The sequence below is a fragment of the Melospiza melodia genome, chromosome 9, assembly GCF_035770615.1.
Source record: "Melospiza melodia melodia isolate bMelMel2 chromosome 9, bMelMel2.pri, whole genome shotgun sequence".
Taxonomy (NCBI): Eukaryota; Metazoa; Chordata; class Aves; order Passeriformes; family Passerellidae; genus Melospiza; species Melospiza melodia.
In genome coordinates this window covers 31,196,870-31,214,097 of record NC_086202.1, presented here as the reverse complement: position 1 = coordinate 31,214,097, position 17,228 = coordinate 31,196,870, and the positions used below count along the sequence as shown (strand labels likewise).

General features: G+C 42.4%; 1 protein-coding gene across 3 annotated transcripts in view; it reads right to left on the bottom strand.

The window, feature by feature from the left end:
- The window catches only part of PCDH15 (protocadherin related 15), a 642,661-nt gene that overhangs the window by 144,664 nt on the left and 480,769 nt on the right, over positions 1-17,228 (bottom strand). For all 3 annotated transcript variants that reach the window (XM_063164079.1, XM_063164078.1, XM_063164080.1), the window contains one exon: positions 5,840-6,046. In XM_063164079.1, the coding sequence (XP_063020149.1) occupies positions 5,840-6,046 (207 nt within the window). The remainder of the gene's footprint in view (positions 1-5,839; positions 6,047-17,228) is intronic.

The following is a 17,228-nucleotide window of genomic DNA, read 5'->3' as shown; positions in this document are numbered from 1 at the left end:
AATTGTAAACAAATACCTGTTTGGTATATTGTTTTTAATAAGTGTCTTTTTCTCCCCCATTACACAGGATTTTTTATACCAGACACAACTTAATATGAGAATCCAGATTCAAGCATTTATCTTCATATTAAAACCCAAAAGAAGCTGAACTTGATTAAGAGAGTAATGAAACAGCTGGGTTAGTGTACTGAACAAAGAGAATGACATGTGGTGAAGTATTTCAGGGAATAGAGGCAGCTCAGGGGGTCTCTTTAGGTGCCAGAAAGAATAAAAAAAAAATATTTATGCAGAATTAGGAATTTCTCAGCTGATAGGGAGAAAACATCAAAAATGAACTGAACAGTAATATTTTAAAGTAAAAAGCCTTGTAAATTTACTCATGGCTTCTTGATGACTTGGGTCACTCCCGATTTCCACCTCTTTCGAGGTGTTTTTTGAGTTATTTAACTGATTAGACTCTTCATGAGTTAAATTTTCAATCAAACTACATTTCTTTTTGGTGCTCACAGTATTCCAACAACTTTCCTGCAGGAATTGTATGGACAATTGATTTAACCTGACCTCCTGCTGCTCTCGCTCATGAGTTACAGAATTTATTTCTGTTGGTAAGGGAATGAAAACTCCAGGAAAATGCAAAAGGCTGGGAGACAAGTCCTATAAAAACTGCTTTTAACTGCCCCCAGGGATGTGGAGGTGAGGAACCAGAGGAGTGGTCCCAGCCTTGATAGAAAATCCAGGATTTTACCAGCTGCTTTCCAATGTCATTCCACAAATCCCACCCCTACAGAGGAGGCCATAGGGAAAACCAGCTGAATCCCAGAAACAATCCCAAAAGGAGAAAAGCTGAGTTCAGCAAAAAATCCCCAAAGGAGCATTACTTCTTTGAACTCTTGCTGAATCCAAAGCTCTCCTGGAAGAGTCCCTCCATTAGTGCCATTCCTGAAGGATTAAAACTCTCGGGAGCACAGGACAGGTCCCCAACCCCCAGCTGACCAGGACAGAGCAGCACAACACCAAGACAGACAGAAACTGCTTTCAATGAGCCCAAATAAATCCCCCAAACAGCAAATATCCCACTATTTAAATGAGATAACATTCCAGGAAGCCATGGGAAAGAATCATCCAAGTGTTCCAGGCCAGTGGCTCCTCAGTGCCTGAAGCTGCAACTGCAGCCCCCAGGAAAATGAAAATTCAGTTTACAGCCAGCAATGCAAACAGCAGCCTCTTCATTCCAGGAAAACTTAGGGAAGGTAATTGCCCATAATTGCTCACTTTGTAGACATCATAAAGTCCGTTAAGAATTTAATTTACAAAACCCCTAGTTAGTGTTGCAGTTCTTGCTTTCATGTGTTTTTGAACACTAATAAACAGCACTTCTTTCCTAATTTATTCCTGAGAAAAACCAATGATGGAGATCCCAAACACTCCTGGAGTAATGTGTCCTATTCCTTTGCTATCTTTTTCTTAGAAATGTTCTCCTAATATGGAAGGTAATTGCCTTTACAGCAATCAATGCCTGTTTTACCACCTCCCAGGCATGTCAGAGCCACAGAGCAATTTATTCCCTTCATCTGGAAAAGCATTGTTATGCTTGGACATTATTACCAGGGATATTTGACATTATTGTCAGGGATCTGGGACATTATTATCCCATTTTATTCTGCCTGAAAAGCCAGTTTGGCTTAACTGAACATCACATGTGAGAGAGAACAGCCCCAGCTACACTGCCAACACAATTTTCAATAATTTATTTTTTAAAATAATTTTATTTTGCAGTGTGGAATTCAGCATTGTGATTTCTGGTGACATTACTGGGTCATGGAGACAAGGCTGGTCTCTCATAAATTGTTTAATGTGGAATTTCAAGTAGAAAATTGTCACAATCCACACAAAAGAGCTCACATGCAACCTGCAAAGAGCATTTTAAGCACACAGCTCAAACCTGAGGTACTTTTGAATTAAAAAAGCACTTTTGTAATACTCAGGATGTCTTTGAAGATTTCTAATAATTTAATGAACATTAAGCAACCACAATGTATGACTTTATGCCCTAAATTGGGTCCAATGTGTTTAAAGGGCTCTTTGCAGGCTTCACAAACCAAGGGACAGTCCCAGCCTCAAACACCACCAGGGCAGGGAGAAATGAGGGAGGAAAGAAAGGAAGAAATCACACAATTAAACCCAAAAAAGGTGTTTTGCACACATAACACCCAATACCTACAGGGGTGCCACCTGGTGGGACCTACAAAGGAAAACACAAAATGAACACTTGAGGAAGCACAAACCTGGGACTGAGGGACAGCAGAACACTGGGGGATTCATGGTTACAGATAAAAAAACCCCAACAAAATGAGACACACAAAATGCTACACCCAATAAGCAAAGCCTGGGCCCAAGTGTGTTCTGCTTAAAAAACCTCTGGAGAAATTCCTGCATGGATGTGGATGTTCCACCCCTGCTGCTCCTCAGATCCCACCAGGGGTTACAACTCTGCCCAAAGCAAAGAGTTTTCTAAAACTGATGAAGATGAAATCAAAATTATTGGGATAATTATGAGACTGAGCAGATAGGTATTTATTCTGTGTGTGTTTCAACAATCCCAAAAGTTTTTGGACAGGATCAATTTGGTTTTGAAGTTCTCCAGGGCAGCCAGAACAAGTTCCAAGAGTATCCAAACTGTTCAGACTTCCCAATTTACAGACTCATCCCCTAAAAGCTGCAGTGACAACAAAGACACTTTGATGACACAGCTGAGTTTTACAACATGTTCAAGTGGAGGATGATCAGCACTGAAAGGCCCATGAAAAATTTGTTTTGTTGGAAGGGTGTTTCCAGCATCTACCCTTCTTTTTTCTAGGTGGAAGGAGAAAATCTTTTCCATGTTCACCTGGAAAATCTGAGATCCAGAGGAGAAGCAGGGGGAATTCTGTGTCCCCGACACAAAAAGATGTGGAGCTGTTGGAATGAACCCAGAGGAGGCCTTGGAGCTGCTCCGGGGCTGGAGCCAGGCTGGGAGAGCTGGGGGTGCTCACCTGGGGAGGAGAAGGCTCCAGGGAGAGCTCAGAGCCCCTGCCAGGACCTGAAGGGGCTCCAGGAGAGCTGGAGAGGGACTGGGGACAAGGGATGGAGGGACAGGACACAGGGAATGGCTTCCAGTGCCAGAGGGAAGGGCTGGATGGGCTATTGGGAATTAGGAATTGTTCCTGGGAGTGTCAGGAGACAAAAACCATGAGATATTCATCTTAAATTAATCAAGGAAGACGCACAGTGCTACAGGAACAATTCAGTGTTAGTATTTCTAGTTTTTCTTAAGTGTAAAAATCAAAAAAATTTTAACCCCTATCTTTATAAATCCTAAAGGAATGAAAGCAGCTTTTTGTCTTTGCCTTGATCTTCTGTTTGTTTTAATAATGATATTAATGGGCTGTTTAGTTGTGGGAAGGATATTTCCTGAGTTATTACAACTGCTGGAGTGTCACAGCAGGACTGCCCAGGGCCACCAGAACTGTCCCCGTGAGAGAGCACTGACTGCAAAACAATTGCAAACAAAAACTGGGAGTGAAAGGAGAAATCAGGCAAATATCAGTGAAAAATACTTTGGTATTTAAAATGCTTCAGTTGTCCTGGTTAAAAAAAAAAAAAAATCTATTCTTTTTTCTTCTATAGTTATATTACTGAAAATTCATGACCTGCACTTGCAGCTGCATTTAAAACTTATTTTATCCATTACTTTCTCTGTCAGCTCACACTGCTGCCAAGACATCCTTAAGTGAAATTCTTTCAAATTTCCCACAAGTTCTCTGGGAAAAAAAAAAAAAAAATCCAGAGAATCACAGAATGTCCTGAGGTGGAAGGAACCCACAAAGATCATTGGGTCCAGCTCCTGGTTCTGCATGAGATAACCCAGGAATGGCAAGGCCAGGTTGGACAGGGTTTGGAGCAGCCTGGGACAGTGGAGGATGTCCCTGCCATGGCAGGGGTGACACTGGATGGCTTTAAGACCCCAACCCATTCCATGATTTTTACTCAGTGCAGCTTTACCACTAACCTTAACCACTGGATAAATTAATCTTCTCCCATGAAAACCAAAGAGGAAGTAAAAAAGAGGCTTGGGAAGCCTTGTGTAAAGAGCTCTCAGCTCACACAGTTTTAAGTTCCTCATCTCAGCTTTGGTTTGCTCAGGTCTTAAGGTACTCCTGTAGCTTAATTTAATTTATGGCATTTAAACAGAGCACTTAATTATATCAGCACTTGGCAGGGCTGCTCTACTGAAAGGTCTGTTTGCAATGTCCCATCTATAAATTAATTTCTGCAAGGTTTATAGCAGTTCTCTGTTATATTCCCACAGGGTTTCAATTTAGAGTGGGTTTTTTTCATTTTTTTCCTCAGACACCCAGTTAAGTGAGCACTCTCTTTCAGCATTTACCTGAGGACATGGAGTCATTTTAATATTTCAATTAACAGGCAGAATTCATTATGGTTGACCAGGGTCACCACTGGGAACTGGGATGCACCAGCACAGAGGGGGCTTGTCTCAGTGTTTCATCAGCAATCTTTAAATTTAAATATATTCCTAAAGACATGAATTTACTGAGGTACAATGAAACCATCAGGACACTGAAACCTGCAGAAGTTAATGACCATTCCCTCTGCCAACAATCCCACCCTGAGGTCCCATCTAGCTCCATGAGGAGCAATTTTAGTGTTTGGCCATTTTATATGGGAGCTCTATGCAATTGCTGCACTCCCAGCTGGAATTCTGGGAATTCTCCTGCCCACAGCAGGTTAGAAGGATTCTGTGAGTCCCTAGCACTGAATTGAAACACAGGCACTTCCATCTGGTTCTCTCACATCCATGGTACACCTGTAGCGTGCCACAGCTTTGGAAAGGGCTGTGCATGAACCAGGTGATGCCAAAGGAACAGGAACATGGAATATTTCCACCTAGGGAGGAGGCTGATCCCCTCTGGCTGTGTCAGAGAATCCTAGAATGGTCTGATTTGGAAAGGACCTTAAATCCCATCCAGTTCCACCCCTGCCATGGCAGGGACACCTTCCACTGTCCCAGGCTGCTCCAGCCTGGCCTTGGGCACTGCCAGGGATCCAGGGGCAGCCACAGCTGCTCTGGGCACCCTGTGCCAGGGCCTGCCCACCCTGCCAGGGAACAATTCCTCATTCCCAATGTCCCATCCATCCCTGCCCTCTGGCACTGGGAACCCATTCCTTGTATCACTGCACACCCTTGGAAAAAGCCTCTCTCCATTCACTGAGATGTTAATACTCCTGAATTTCTTTATCTCTCCCGTGACAGCAGAACTCCACAACAACAAGAAAACCCCAAAATAGATGTTACTACTTGGTTACTATTCCTCTGGAGATGCCTTTCACTCTGAGCAATGTTACACCAAAATCTGGCAGAGCAAAGAATTCAATGAACTTTCAGCCTCCTACTGTTCCTCCTACTCTGCTTTTTGCTTAAAATGAGGAATTCCTTTCTCTGTAAATCCCTTTCCCATTTCCATGGTGTAGGGCAGGCTGATCCCTGTCACAAAATGCATTTTGATTCCTCTGTGCAAATAAGCATTCACCACCTTGAACAGAACAGGGTCTTCCGGAGATGTGAGCAAAACAAACCAGAAAAAAACCCATTCCCAAACCTATCTGAATTCAGAACGAAACCAAAACATCGTAATGAAATTGAATTTTTTTTTTTGTAATCATTGATCTTAATAGGTTTGTCTCAATAAAAAATAACCAAAAAAAAAAAAAAAAAAAAAAAAAAAAGAAAGGAATCCTGGAAATAATAAAGCTGCAAGCAGCCCAAAAGAAGTGGCTGTACCTCCTCCACGTCGTTGTCCAGCACCACGAGCTGCAGGGGGGAGGTCAGGTTCCGGTTGTCCGAGATGGTCGTTCCCACTGGGGAGGATTCCAGGATGAAGCCCTCGTAGGTAGACCTTGTGAAATAAGGCTTCTGGTTGTTCTCATCCAGGATCTCGATGTGGAGATTGGCAAAGGCAGGGAGAGGGTGGCCGTTGTCTTGTTCAGCCTAAAACAAAATCACCTCGTTTATCAAAGGTTCCCACTTATGAACATTGACTGGGGATGGTTCTATTTAGGAGTTGTAATTCAGTTAAAAAATAAACTTTTTTCTCAGGTCCCCCTACCATGGAACTTAACATCATGGAAAAGAGAAATACCAACTAAAAATTAGCAAGGAGACAAGAACAAGGATCAACTTCCATCACAGCCACAAGAAACCCAAACCTTGTGCAAACACAGCTCCTTAAACTCTCAGGATTGAGACGATTGGAAAAATCTCTGAGGGATGAAAGAAAACTGGGAATTGTGATTGCACAGCAGAACTCACAGCAGCAGCAAGAGAGTTAAACCCAAAAGGTGGGAACAGCACACGTTTGCTTCCTCTTTCCTCAAATCCACCTCTTCAGTGTTACATGAGTGGGATTTTAATTCTGATTTTGCCTATTTTTAAATTCCAGACTAGTTTGGGTTAGAAGGGATATTAAAGTCCATTCATTCCCACCCCCTGCCATGGCAGGGACACCTTCCACTGCCCCAGGCTGCTCCAAGCCCTGTTCAGCCTGGCCTTGGACACTTCCAGGGATCCAGGGGCAGCCACAGCTTCTCTGGGCACCCATTCTCAGGGAAGTTGTGGATGTGTCCAGCAAAATTCTTTACACCATGAATAACCCCCACATCTCAATGGCAGCCCTGCACCACCCAGGAGTCCTGCTCGCTGATATTTTTCACCTAATTTATTCTTATTCTCAAACTCCCTAAAGTTAAAAACACTAATTGCCCATTCCAGGGTGCTAATCCTATAAAAACCTACAACCTACTTTCTTTTCCTGTAACCTCCCAACCAACAACTAATTAAAGCAAAGAAACAAGGGAATTAGGAGATAAAAAGTAATTTGGTCTCCAGTTTATTAAGAGCAAACCAGCTTTAATTACAGTCCTGCACATGACACTGCAGCAAGACAACAGTTAGGGCATTGAAAGAGTTTCCTGTTCCTATATCCAAAATTTGTATTCCCAAAATCTGGGTGCACACAGACACTGGATCACAAAAGAGAGATTCCTAAATTCCTGTTGTTAACAGGATTTTCTGTTTGCAGAGGTTTTACTGCTAATCTGGTATTTCCCCCTTTTCAAACTGATAATTCCTCATTTTTCAAATTGAGAGTCCAAGGAATCTCAGTCTGAAAAAAATCCATTTGACTGTATCATAGTTGTAAAAAATTCTTATTTAAACTATTATTTTAAACAAAAAATTTCTTATTTAAACTATTTACATCTTTACTTGGTCGGAAAAATGTTAATTCTCTTAGCTTCTAAAACAGCAATAATTTTATGATAAAAACTCTATTAAAGAAAAAGAAGTATTAAAATTTTATATTTCAAATAAAAAGAAATATAAGCATAATAATTGTTGTTTTCTTCAAAGGAGGCAATGACAGCTTAAGTAATCCATACAAATCTAATTCTCAGTTTTTAAGAAAAAATGGATTCTTCTTTTTAAAATAAAGCTGGAATACTTTTGAACAACAGGAAAAAATATGCCAGGCTCCAGTCCAGTCGATGCTTCACTGAACAAAAATAAATTACATGGGTCAAAATCAACATCACCAAAATTACCTAGCAAGACTCTGACCCAGGGAGGGGAAATTCCAAAAACATCTGGAGATAGAATTTTTGCCGCAAAGTACTGAAAGCATGAGAGAAAATGCCAGGACAAGTCTGCTCCTCAAGCAACACACACTGCTGGGATTATGTTTTATAAGCAGATCCATCATGGTATCACAGAACCCTGGAATCTTTTAGGATGGGAAGACTTCCAGGATCATGGAGTCCCAGCAGTGCCCAGTGCCCACCTTGTGCCCAGCCCAGAGCACTGAGTGCCACCTCCAGCCCTGCCTGGGACACCTGCAGGGCTGGGCACTGCAAAGCTCCCTGGGCAGCCCCTGCCAAGGCCTGGAATGGAATTCCAGAATGGAATGATGGAACTGGGATTGGGGGTGTGGAGTTTGAATAGAAGTGTGTAATATCACAAGGTGGAAGAGTTAATAGTTTAAAGTTTTATGATACAGTAATGTGTATAAACAAGATGGAGGTTTCAGGGCAGAGGCTGATCCTTCTTCTTCACCTGCTTCTCCATGGGTTTGGGTGGTTTGGTGTAACTGGATAAAAAGTCCACATTGCAGGCCATGGGCGGTTGGTTATTGAGTTAAAAGTAAAAATAATTCAGGTGTCATTTCTTAATTGGACAGTTTATCCTTAAAAGGCCTTGCAGAGAGAGAGATGGAGCTCCATTTTTAGTTTGTTACAGTGAAGTGCTGTAGAACTCAGGGTTTGTGAGGCTGTGACATGGATAAGAACTAATTGACCCTTTGCATGCAGAAATTGCTGCTGCTGTCCCAGCTGAGCCTCCCCTGGCCCAGCCTGAGGCCCTTTCCCCTTGTCCTGTCCCTGTTCCCTGGCAGCACAGCCCGACCCCCCCTGGCTGTCCCCTCCTGGCAGGGAGTTGTGCAGAGCCACAAGGGCCCCCTGAGCCTCCTTTGCTCCAGGCTCAGCCCCTTGCCAGCTCCCTCAGCCCCTCCTGGGGCTCCAGACCCTCCAGGGCTCTCCTGAGGTGCTCCTCCCCACAAAACTAACAAGGATTGTCCATCATTAAATTCTTTTTTCTTCTCCTTCTCCAAGTAAAATCGGTCCCTTCCTGGCCCAAAGTTTCTGTACAACCCCTGTGAGTTACTCTACAAGAACACTTAATGTTTCTTGCTATAAAGAGATCCTAAAAAATAGGAAAATGCAAACAGAGGGTCTCAATCTTCTGAACAGCTTGAAACACCACAATAATGGCCTTGCTTTAATGTCCAAGTGAACCCAGAGCTCATTCTGGGATAAAAGCAGGAATATTCACCCAGGAAGGTGTTGCAGGCTTTGTTGAAGTGCTGGGAATTGCACACGGCCAAACACAAAGAGAGTCGTTTGCTCCCAAAATTGGACTTCAAATTTGAAACCCTGGAGCCCAAAATAACAAAGCAAAGGAGTTCTTCCTCACTGAGCACTTCCACTCAAAATCACTTCAGCTTTCTTTCATGTTCACCACTCAGAATGATGGAATAATTTTATTTTTTTTGTTTCCAAAGACATGACTATTTAAGGAAAAAAAAGGAAGCTTTGCCAACAGCCACTTCTTTTTGCCTTTTGTTTGAAACAAGGAATTTCATATTACAATGTGAGGAACTGATTTGCTTTCATATGTTCCATGAAATCAGTCCTAGAAGTAACACCTGATTACAAGCAGAGCAGAGATTACTCCGTAATGCTCCAAAAATATAAAAAAGCTGTAACATTAACAATTTTTGCTCCAGTGCCCCATTTCTTGGGGTTTTCTTAGTGTGGGTTTTTTTTTTTTTTTTTTTTTCTTCTTTGTTTTGTGGTGGTTTGGGGTTGGTTTTTCTTCTGTTTTTGGTTTTGTTGTATTTTTATTTTTAAGAGATGAAGTTATACCTCATGAGAGTTGTTCCAGATATTGAGTCCTCTAATGAGAGTGCAAACCCTTCTCCCTCACACTGCCCTGTTAAACACTTGCCTGGCCTTGCTGGACAAAGGTTGTTTCCTAACACATATTTTGGAGCACAAACAGCAAACAATTTACATTTTCTTCACCCAGAAAGCCACTGGTATCTAAGCCACAAAACATTTGAGTTCCAGTCCTTCAAAGAAAATGCTTTCATGTCAAAATAATGGAGGATCTCTCAAATAACTCTTCACATTTCTACCAAGATACAAAAAAAAGCAGCACAGGATTAGATTCTGGTAGTTAAGAGCAGCCAAGGGAAAAAAAAAAAAAAGTGAAATGTGTTAATTCTCACAGATATTTAAATGTTTTTATTAGATCATCTGTGCTGAATCTGCTTGTATCTATAGTGTCCATAATTTTATCCTGATGGGAGACGGCAGGAAAGCAGTTCCAGGAGGGATGCAAGGAGTTAATGGAAGGGTGTAGGAGTTAACAGGACCAGTAGGAAATGCACTCCTTGAAAAGCAGCAGATGAAACGACTCCCTCAAAAAATGAAAAATTAGAGCAACGCAAAAGGCTCCCTCATGGAAGCACAGAGAATTCCAAGCTGGAAAGGACCCACAGGTATCACTGAGTGCAATTTCAAGCTGGAAAGGACCCACAGGGATCATTGAGTGCAATTTCAAGCTGGAAAGGACCCACAGGGATCATCAAGTGGAATTCCAAGCTGGAAATGACCCACAGATATCACTGAGTGGAATTCCAAGCTGGAAAGAACCCACAGGGATCATCAAGTGGAATTCCAAGCTGGAAATGAGCTACAGGGATCATCAAGTCCAGCTCCAGGCCGTCAGCACAATCCAGAGGTAAAATATTCTCCAGCCAGTTCCCAGTGCTTCCTCTCACTGCCATAGCAGCAGGTCCTGTCCTGGAGAAACATCTAAAACAGAGCAAAAGGTGGCTCCCTTTGATAAAACCCAAGAATTCCCATTTCTCCATGGAATCCCAGAATCCACTTCAGAAATCCTTCATCCAAAAAAAAAGAAATGTGTCCTAAGGTGCAAGGAAATTTAATTGTTTTAGCTAAGACACGCCCATGCTGCTCCTTTTCTCCAGGACTACAGAGTTATCTGAAGTGTAAAACAGGATAATTAGGATTAAAAAATAAAAAAACAACAAAAAAACAAAAACTCAACAAGCAAATGGGGATTTTGTCTTCATGCCAGATCTTTTGATAAAAATGGGAAGGTTCATCCCGGGAAGCAAAGAAAACCACAAAAAAAAAACCAACCAACAAAACAAAGAAACAAAAAAATTAAGAAACAAACCCAAACCAAATTAATAATAACAAACCCAAACAAATAAACAAAAAAAAATCCAAAAAATTGCTCTGTCCTTCCAATCCCAACAGGAAGATGAGCAAGTGGAGCTGAGGGGAGAGTGGAGCATGGGGGAAAATGGGAGCTTCACACATCCTGAAAAAATTGGGATGTCAGAATTTATTCCTGGTGAAGGGCTGTGCACAAATCCATGTGGAAGAACAGCAGGGGGAGCTGCAAATTGAACTCCAAGAAGATCTCAGATTTAAGGAAAGCAAAATGAGGAGGCTGAGGGTGGAACCGGATGGGCTTTAATGTCCCTTCCAAGCCAAACCATCTTGGGATTCTCTGATCTATTATTTAAATGGATGGGATGAAAATCGGGAGCAGGGAGAGAGGGAAGGAAGGGCAGGGTGACCAAGGGGCTCCTTTGGAAGGGGAGATCACTCAGTACAACTGAACAGGGAGGGCAGGGAGAAAGGAAGAACAGCATTTATCCAGATTTAGGCTAAATTTTAGGATTGGGGAATAATTCCCAAGGTCAGCATGTACAGCACAAGGAAAGAAGCACTGAACTGGATTAATAATTGGCTTATGAGCAAGGAGGACAGAATGTCTTTAGAACACAGAAAAAAGGTGACTGGTGTCACTGTGGCAGGGAAATTAAATCATCACAAAGTGTGTCCGGACCCTGGACTTAAAAAAAAAATTCAAAAAAAACCCAAAACCCAAAGCATCCATTTTAGGGCCATGGGTAAAGAGTACCAGAAAGACTCACAATGCTGCAGGGCAGTGAACAGTAATTCCTGTTAATAATAATTAATTAGATTGTTTTCCAAATATTACAGCTCTTCTTTCTTCCCTTAAAAAAACCCCACCATATATAAAGCCATTAGGGAAATTTTTAATTGCTGAATGTTAAATTTTACACAGAAAGAGATTTTTTTTTTCTTGCAGAAAGGAAATCTTTGACAATAAAAGCATTACAGGACATCCCAATTATTGACTTAAATGATTTCATTACTCTGAGAGTTCTGACACAAAATTTAGGGTCAACCTTACTGATCTGAAGAAATATTGTAATTATTTAAAGGAAAAGTTTGGGTGCTCTGGACCATGTTTTTCCTTCATCACAAAGACAAACCCTGTCCCTGCACTCAGATTTTTAATTCTACATCAAATCCCAGCACTGTATTAAACACAAGAGAGAAGAAAAAAAAAAAAAAGCTGTCTCAAAGAGAATTAATTGAATTCTGAGTTCACCTAAGGGCTGAACCTTTGAAAAACTAATTTAAAAACTTATTGTCCTTAGCGCCTACAGGAGATGCACAGCCAAACGAATGATTTAGAAAATCTCAGCCTTGACAGCAAGAGGATGGAGCAACTCTTAATGAAAATGAACTTCTTCCATTCTTTTCCTAATCTGTTGCCCTGAGTAGAAACCCCAAAATCTAGAGGAGCAAAAAATAAGCACAAATCTTCTGAAATGCAAGAAAATTAAGACATGGGAAGAAGGAAACTTAGAGCTACCCAAACAAAGGTAACAAAGGTGAATAGATGATGGAGCCAGGGGATCAGAACAGGCTGGGAAGAGAGAAAGGCTGAAATTCTTGCAAAAATCAACCAAACTTTGCAGACACAAAGTTTCTGAAAGGGTAAAAATAAAAATTAAAAAAAATTAGATCATTCAGAACTTTTTAAGTCTTAAAACCTATGGAGCATTTCTCTAATCCAAGAACTTCCAGTCCAGTGAGCCTCAACTGATGGACATCTCCTCCTTGCCAGGATTGTGCTGTCTGAAATTCAGAATAAAAACAGCCACAGAATCACCAAGGCTGGGAGAGTCCTTCAAGGTCATCAAGTCCAACCCAGCATCACCCCTAAAACTGTGTCCCCAAGGGCAGGTCCTGATGTCTCCTGAACATTTCCAGAGAGGGTAACTCCATCAAAACCCTGGGCAATTTTTTCCAAATCCTGACCACTTTTTCAGGGAAAAAAAGAATTTTTCTTTATGCCTAATTTGAACCATCCCTGGTGAACATGGATAAGAAGAATAACTCCAAAATCCTGCTTGAGGCTGCAGCCAAACACAGGAGCCTAGAGAAGCAGCTCAGATCTCCCTGGATTTCTCTTTTTATTTCTAAATTTGTCTTCCATGAGCCAGCCTGGCTTCCCCTTGAGCCCAGGTCAGCATTCAGCCCCACAGCACTGCCTGTCCAATTTGAGTCACAGGAATCACAGTTTGGGTGGGAAGGGACTTGGAAAACCATCGCACTCCACCCCTGCCATGTCAGGGACACCTTCCACTGTCCCAGCTGCTCCAAGCCCCATCCAGCCAGGACTGGGGCACTACCAGGCATCCAGAGGGAATTCCATCCCAGCCCCTCCCCACCCCACAGGAAACAATTCCTGCCCAATATCCCATCTTGATCTCCCCTCTGTCAGTCTGAACCCATTTCCCTTGTTCTGTCCCTCCAGTTCCTGTTGCAGGGTCCCTCTCCAGCTTCCCTGAGATCCTGAAAGGTGCTGTGAGGTCTCCACACAACCTTCTCCTCTAGAGAAAACCCCATTTTGTCTGTTTGTATCCTGCCAGCTCCTTGTCTCAGTTAAGAATTCCTCACCCTGGCACTGCAGAAGAGGCTGAACTGCTGCTTCCTCCTCACTCCCACCAGCACTGGATTTTTCAGGTGTCTGTCCCAGCTTCTTCCTTCCCCACCTGGAGAAGACTCTGTCCTGCCCTGTCCTTTTTGGGACACTGTGCTCAGGACACCTGGGTCTGTTCAGAGCTGCAGTGCTTTGCTCCCTGTTCTTTTCTCTATTTTCACTAATGATTTCTAATGCTCCATTTCCATTGAATACTCTATTTTTACTTTTATTTTTTGGATCACCAAGCCAACCTTCACACTCTGTTCCCAGTTCCAACACCAAGATCTCATTCCCAAGTCAGGCCAGAACCCATCATTTCCATATAAAAGTTCAGGCTGATCCTTCCTGACATGTTTCACTTTATTTTTAAGCCATGCCTAATTTTATCAGCCATTTTATCACCAACTCAAATTGGTCTTGCAAAGTCCCTCTGTAATTCTGCAGTCAGTCCCTGAAGTTCCATCCCAGGAAGTGTTTGGAAGACATGGGGACATGGAGTAGTGGTGGGATTGGCTGGGTTAATGATTGGAATTGATGATTTCAGAGGGTTTTTCCAAACTAAATGATTCTGTGATTATATCTTTGTCTCTACAACCAAAATATTTTCCATATATTATATATATATTATGATTCTGTAATCTCTCAGGATCAGAATTAGCTATTACTTCAGGAATTCAACCACTGAGATCATTCCCAAGATGGTCCAGCCTAGAGCTCTCCTCCGCAACCTCCCTGTGTTTCAAACCTGACCAATTTTTGCCCTTGCCAGTGGCTGGCAAACATCCTCTGCCAGTCTCCTTGTATTTCCACTTGGAATAAGAAACAGCCCTGTGCAATCACACCAAAAATGGCACAGAAATACCCCTATTTCCTGCCTCCAAGGTGTGTCCACAGCTTGATTCTGAGGCTGATTCTGAAGCAACTCCTGTAACGCAGGAATTTTTGACAACCCTGAGACCAACAGACAGGACAGATCAATGAGGCTTCCACTGGAATAAAACAAACAACCTCCAGAGTGAGGAACAGGAGAGCATCACTTCCTGTTGCTCCTGCTGAGATCCATACCAGGAGAATCATGGACACTGGGAAGAGTTGAACTGTTGCAGTCAGGTAGAAAAATTATAAAAGAAAGGCCTCATAAAATCAGGCCTGCTCTGTTAGATGAATGGCTGGCCTGTCATTTCTTCTAAGCAAGGCTAGGTGAAAATAATCCTGGTATGAACAGTTTGTTAACATAACAATTTATTCCTGGGTGAAAACCAGCCAGCACCTGCATAAACATTAAATTTAGCCCATGATAATCAGAAGAAAATACATAAACAATTTAACAGTAAAGAGAATTGATGGACAAGTAAAATGCCTTTTACTAACCAATAAAATAACTGGCAAGAGAGCTCCTGACCAATTGGAGTTACACATGAGGTCTGTAAAATTGTGTAAAAAGGAGTTATGTGAATAAAGAATGGCCTTTTTCCTGCATGAAGAAAATGGAGTTCTGATTTTGAACTACACTGGGACTTCTGGGGGCAACTCCCTGATCCAAAGAACCTCCCTGAGAAAGGAATCCGAGAGCCACAAAATATCCTGAGCTGGAAGGACCCACAAGAATTATAGATGCAACCCCTGGCCCCACACAGACACCCCAACAATCCCACCGTGGGTATTCCTCAAGAGGTTTCCAAACCCTCCTGGAGCTCTGGCAGCCTCAGGGCTGTGCCCATTCCTTGGGGAGCCTGGGCAGTGCCCAGCACCCTCTGGGGGAAAAACCTTTCCCTAAAATCCAACCTAAACCTGTCCTGGCACTCAAGCACTCTGCAGCCATGCCCTGGGAGCAGAGATTGGAGCTGCCTGTGCTGCCCAGTTTGGCTGGAAATCCCACTCAGTTCAAAAATTGCAGCCAGGAGAAATTCCGGAGTAGACACTGCAGCAGAAATGTTCTCCATCGCCTCTTGCACAATGGGATCCCAAACCAATTTCCCCTCTAACACTGGAATTGCAAACACTCTGCTCCACTCTGACCTTCTAAAAAGACAGGGAAACACAACCCTACTGTAGAGCTGTTTCTGAGGAATTGTCTGTCACTGGGTTAGTGACAGCCTTGGCTGAAAGCCCTCCTGGGACCACAGGGATACATCCAAAAGATCCAGAAAATGCCATGCAAGAATATTCTTCACAATCCTCTATGTTGCCCTGGCATGGTGTTGAAGCACACTTCTGTCACCATCTCTGTGGGAAAGGCACCAAAACAACCCAAGGGACACAAAGGAATTCTTTTTCACAGAATTCCAGACTGGGATGGAAGGGCCTTAAAGCTCATCCAGTTCCACTAGCTCAGGTTATAAGACTATTCACTACGAATCATAAAGCTCTTACATTCAAGGAAAAGTCTTTTATTAATAAAAGTCAGGCTACAAATGTTATTTGAAGCTGGGAGTCTTATCTTTTCCCTCTTCTCCCCCCCCCTTTTATTTTAATAATTTAATTCAAGTTTTTATGGAGATGCCCAAGTCACATAAATCCTCCCTAATTTCCAAAATACAATCAAACACAACAGTGGTTTATGAATTGACCAGCCAGGCTGGATGAAAACCCACTCTAGAAGTACCAATTTAGTTAAATTGATAGATAAATTGATTTAGTTAATTATCTAAACTACTCTAAAGCAATTTAATTCTACCACTACACAGGTGCTCACATGAGATCATCAAAACACTCCCCTATTTTTCCACCTGATGATCTAGAAATCCAAGCATTTTTAGGCACTAATACAATGCCATTAGTAAAGGAAAATCAATTTTTGCAGGAGAAATAAAATGCTTTCCCTGATTTTGAATCTGACAAAGATGCATTTTCATTAATGGGGAGAAAATCTGATGTAGTCCTGGATAACTAACATAGAACAGAGTGGTACAACCAGAAATGGAAAAGGTCTGTGAGGGTGGGGAGGTCCTGGCACAGATTCCCAGAGAATGTGGCTGCCCCTGGATCCCTGGCAGTGCCCACGGCCAGGCTGGACAGGGCTTGGAGCAGCCTGGGACAGTGGAAGGTGTCTCTGCCCTGGCAGGGGTGGCACTGGATGAGCTTTAAGGTCCCTTCCAACCTAAACCACTCTGGGATTCTCTGCCCTTCAGTAGCATCAAAATATTGCCAGTTTTTTCTCTTTGCTGTTGCAAGTCCCACAGGTTTTATAGCAGCAGCTTTGAATAGACAAATGTCATGATTTTTCCTTAATTACTGGATATCAACACACTGCAAACACTGAGGAGAAACTCCAGCAAGTTGATCAAAATTGTCTCTTCCTCAGGTGTGGTGAATTCTCCACAGCACATGAATTCCATCCATGAGCACTTCCCAGCCTGTGCCAGCACACCAGCCTCCCGCAGCCCATCCTCTTTGCAAATGGATCACAATGGAAGTGCCACTTTAGATTCTGGCTGATTGATAAATACCCCCTGCTCAAACAGGAAAGGAGCAAAGTGCATCAATTTGATTAATTCTCCCATTTGCTTCATACTTCAAAAAAAAAAAAAAATAAAACATGTCTGTTCTTGTTACCAGCTCTAAAAAGTGCCAATCTCATGACTACAGTGCAGTGGTCATGTCACTAATTTTAATTAAGCCCTTTCAGTTTAAAGGTTTAATCCACATATTGTGGCAGTGTTGCCGTTGACACATGGGAATTTGAATGGGAACCCCCCCAAAAATCCACTTTTTTTTG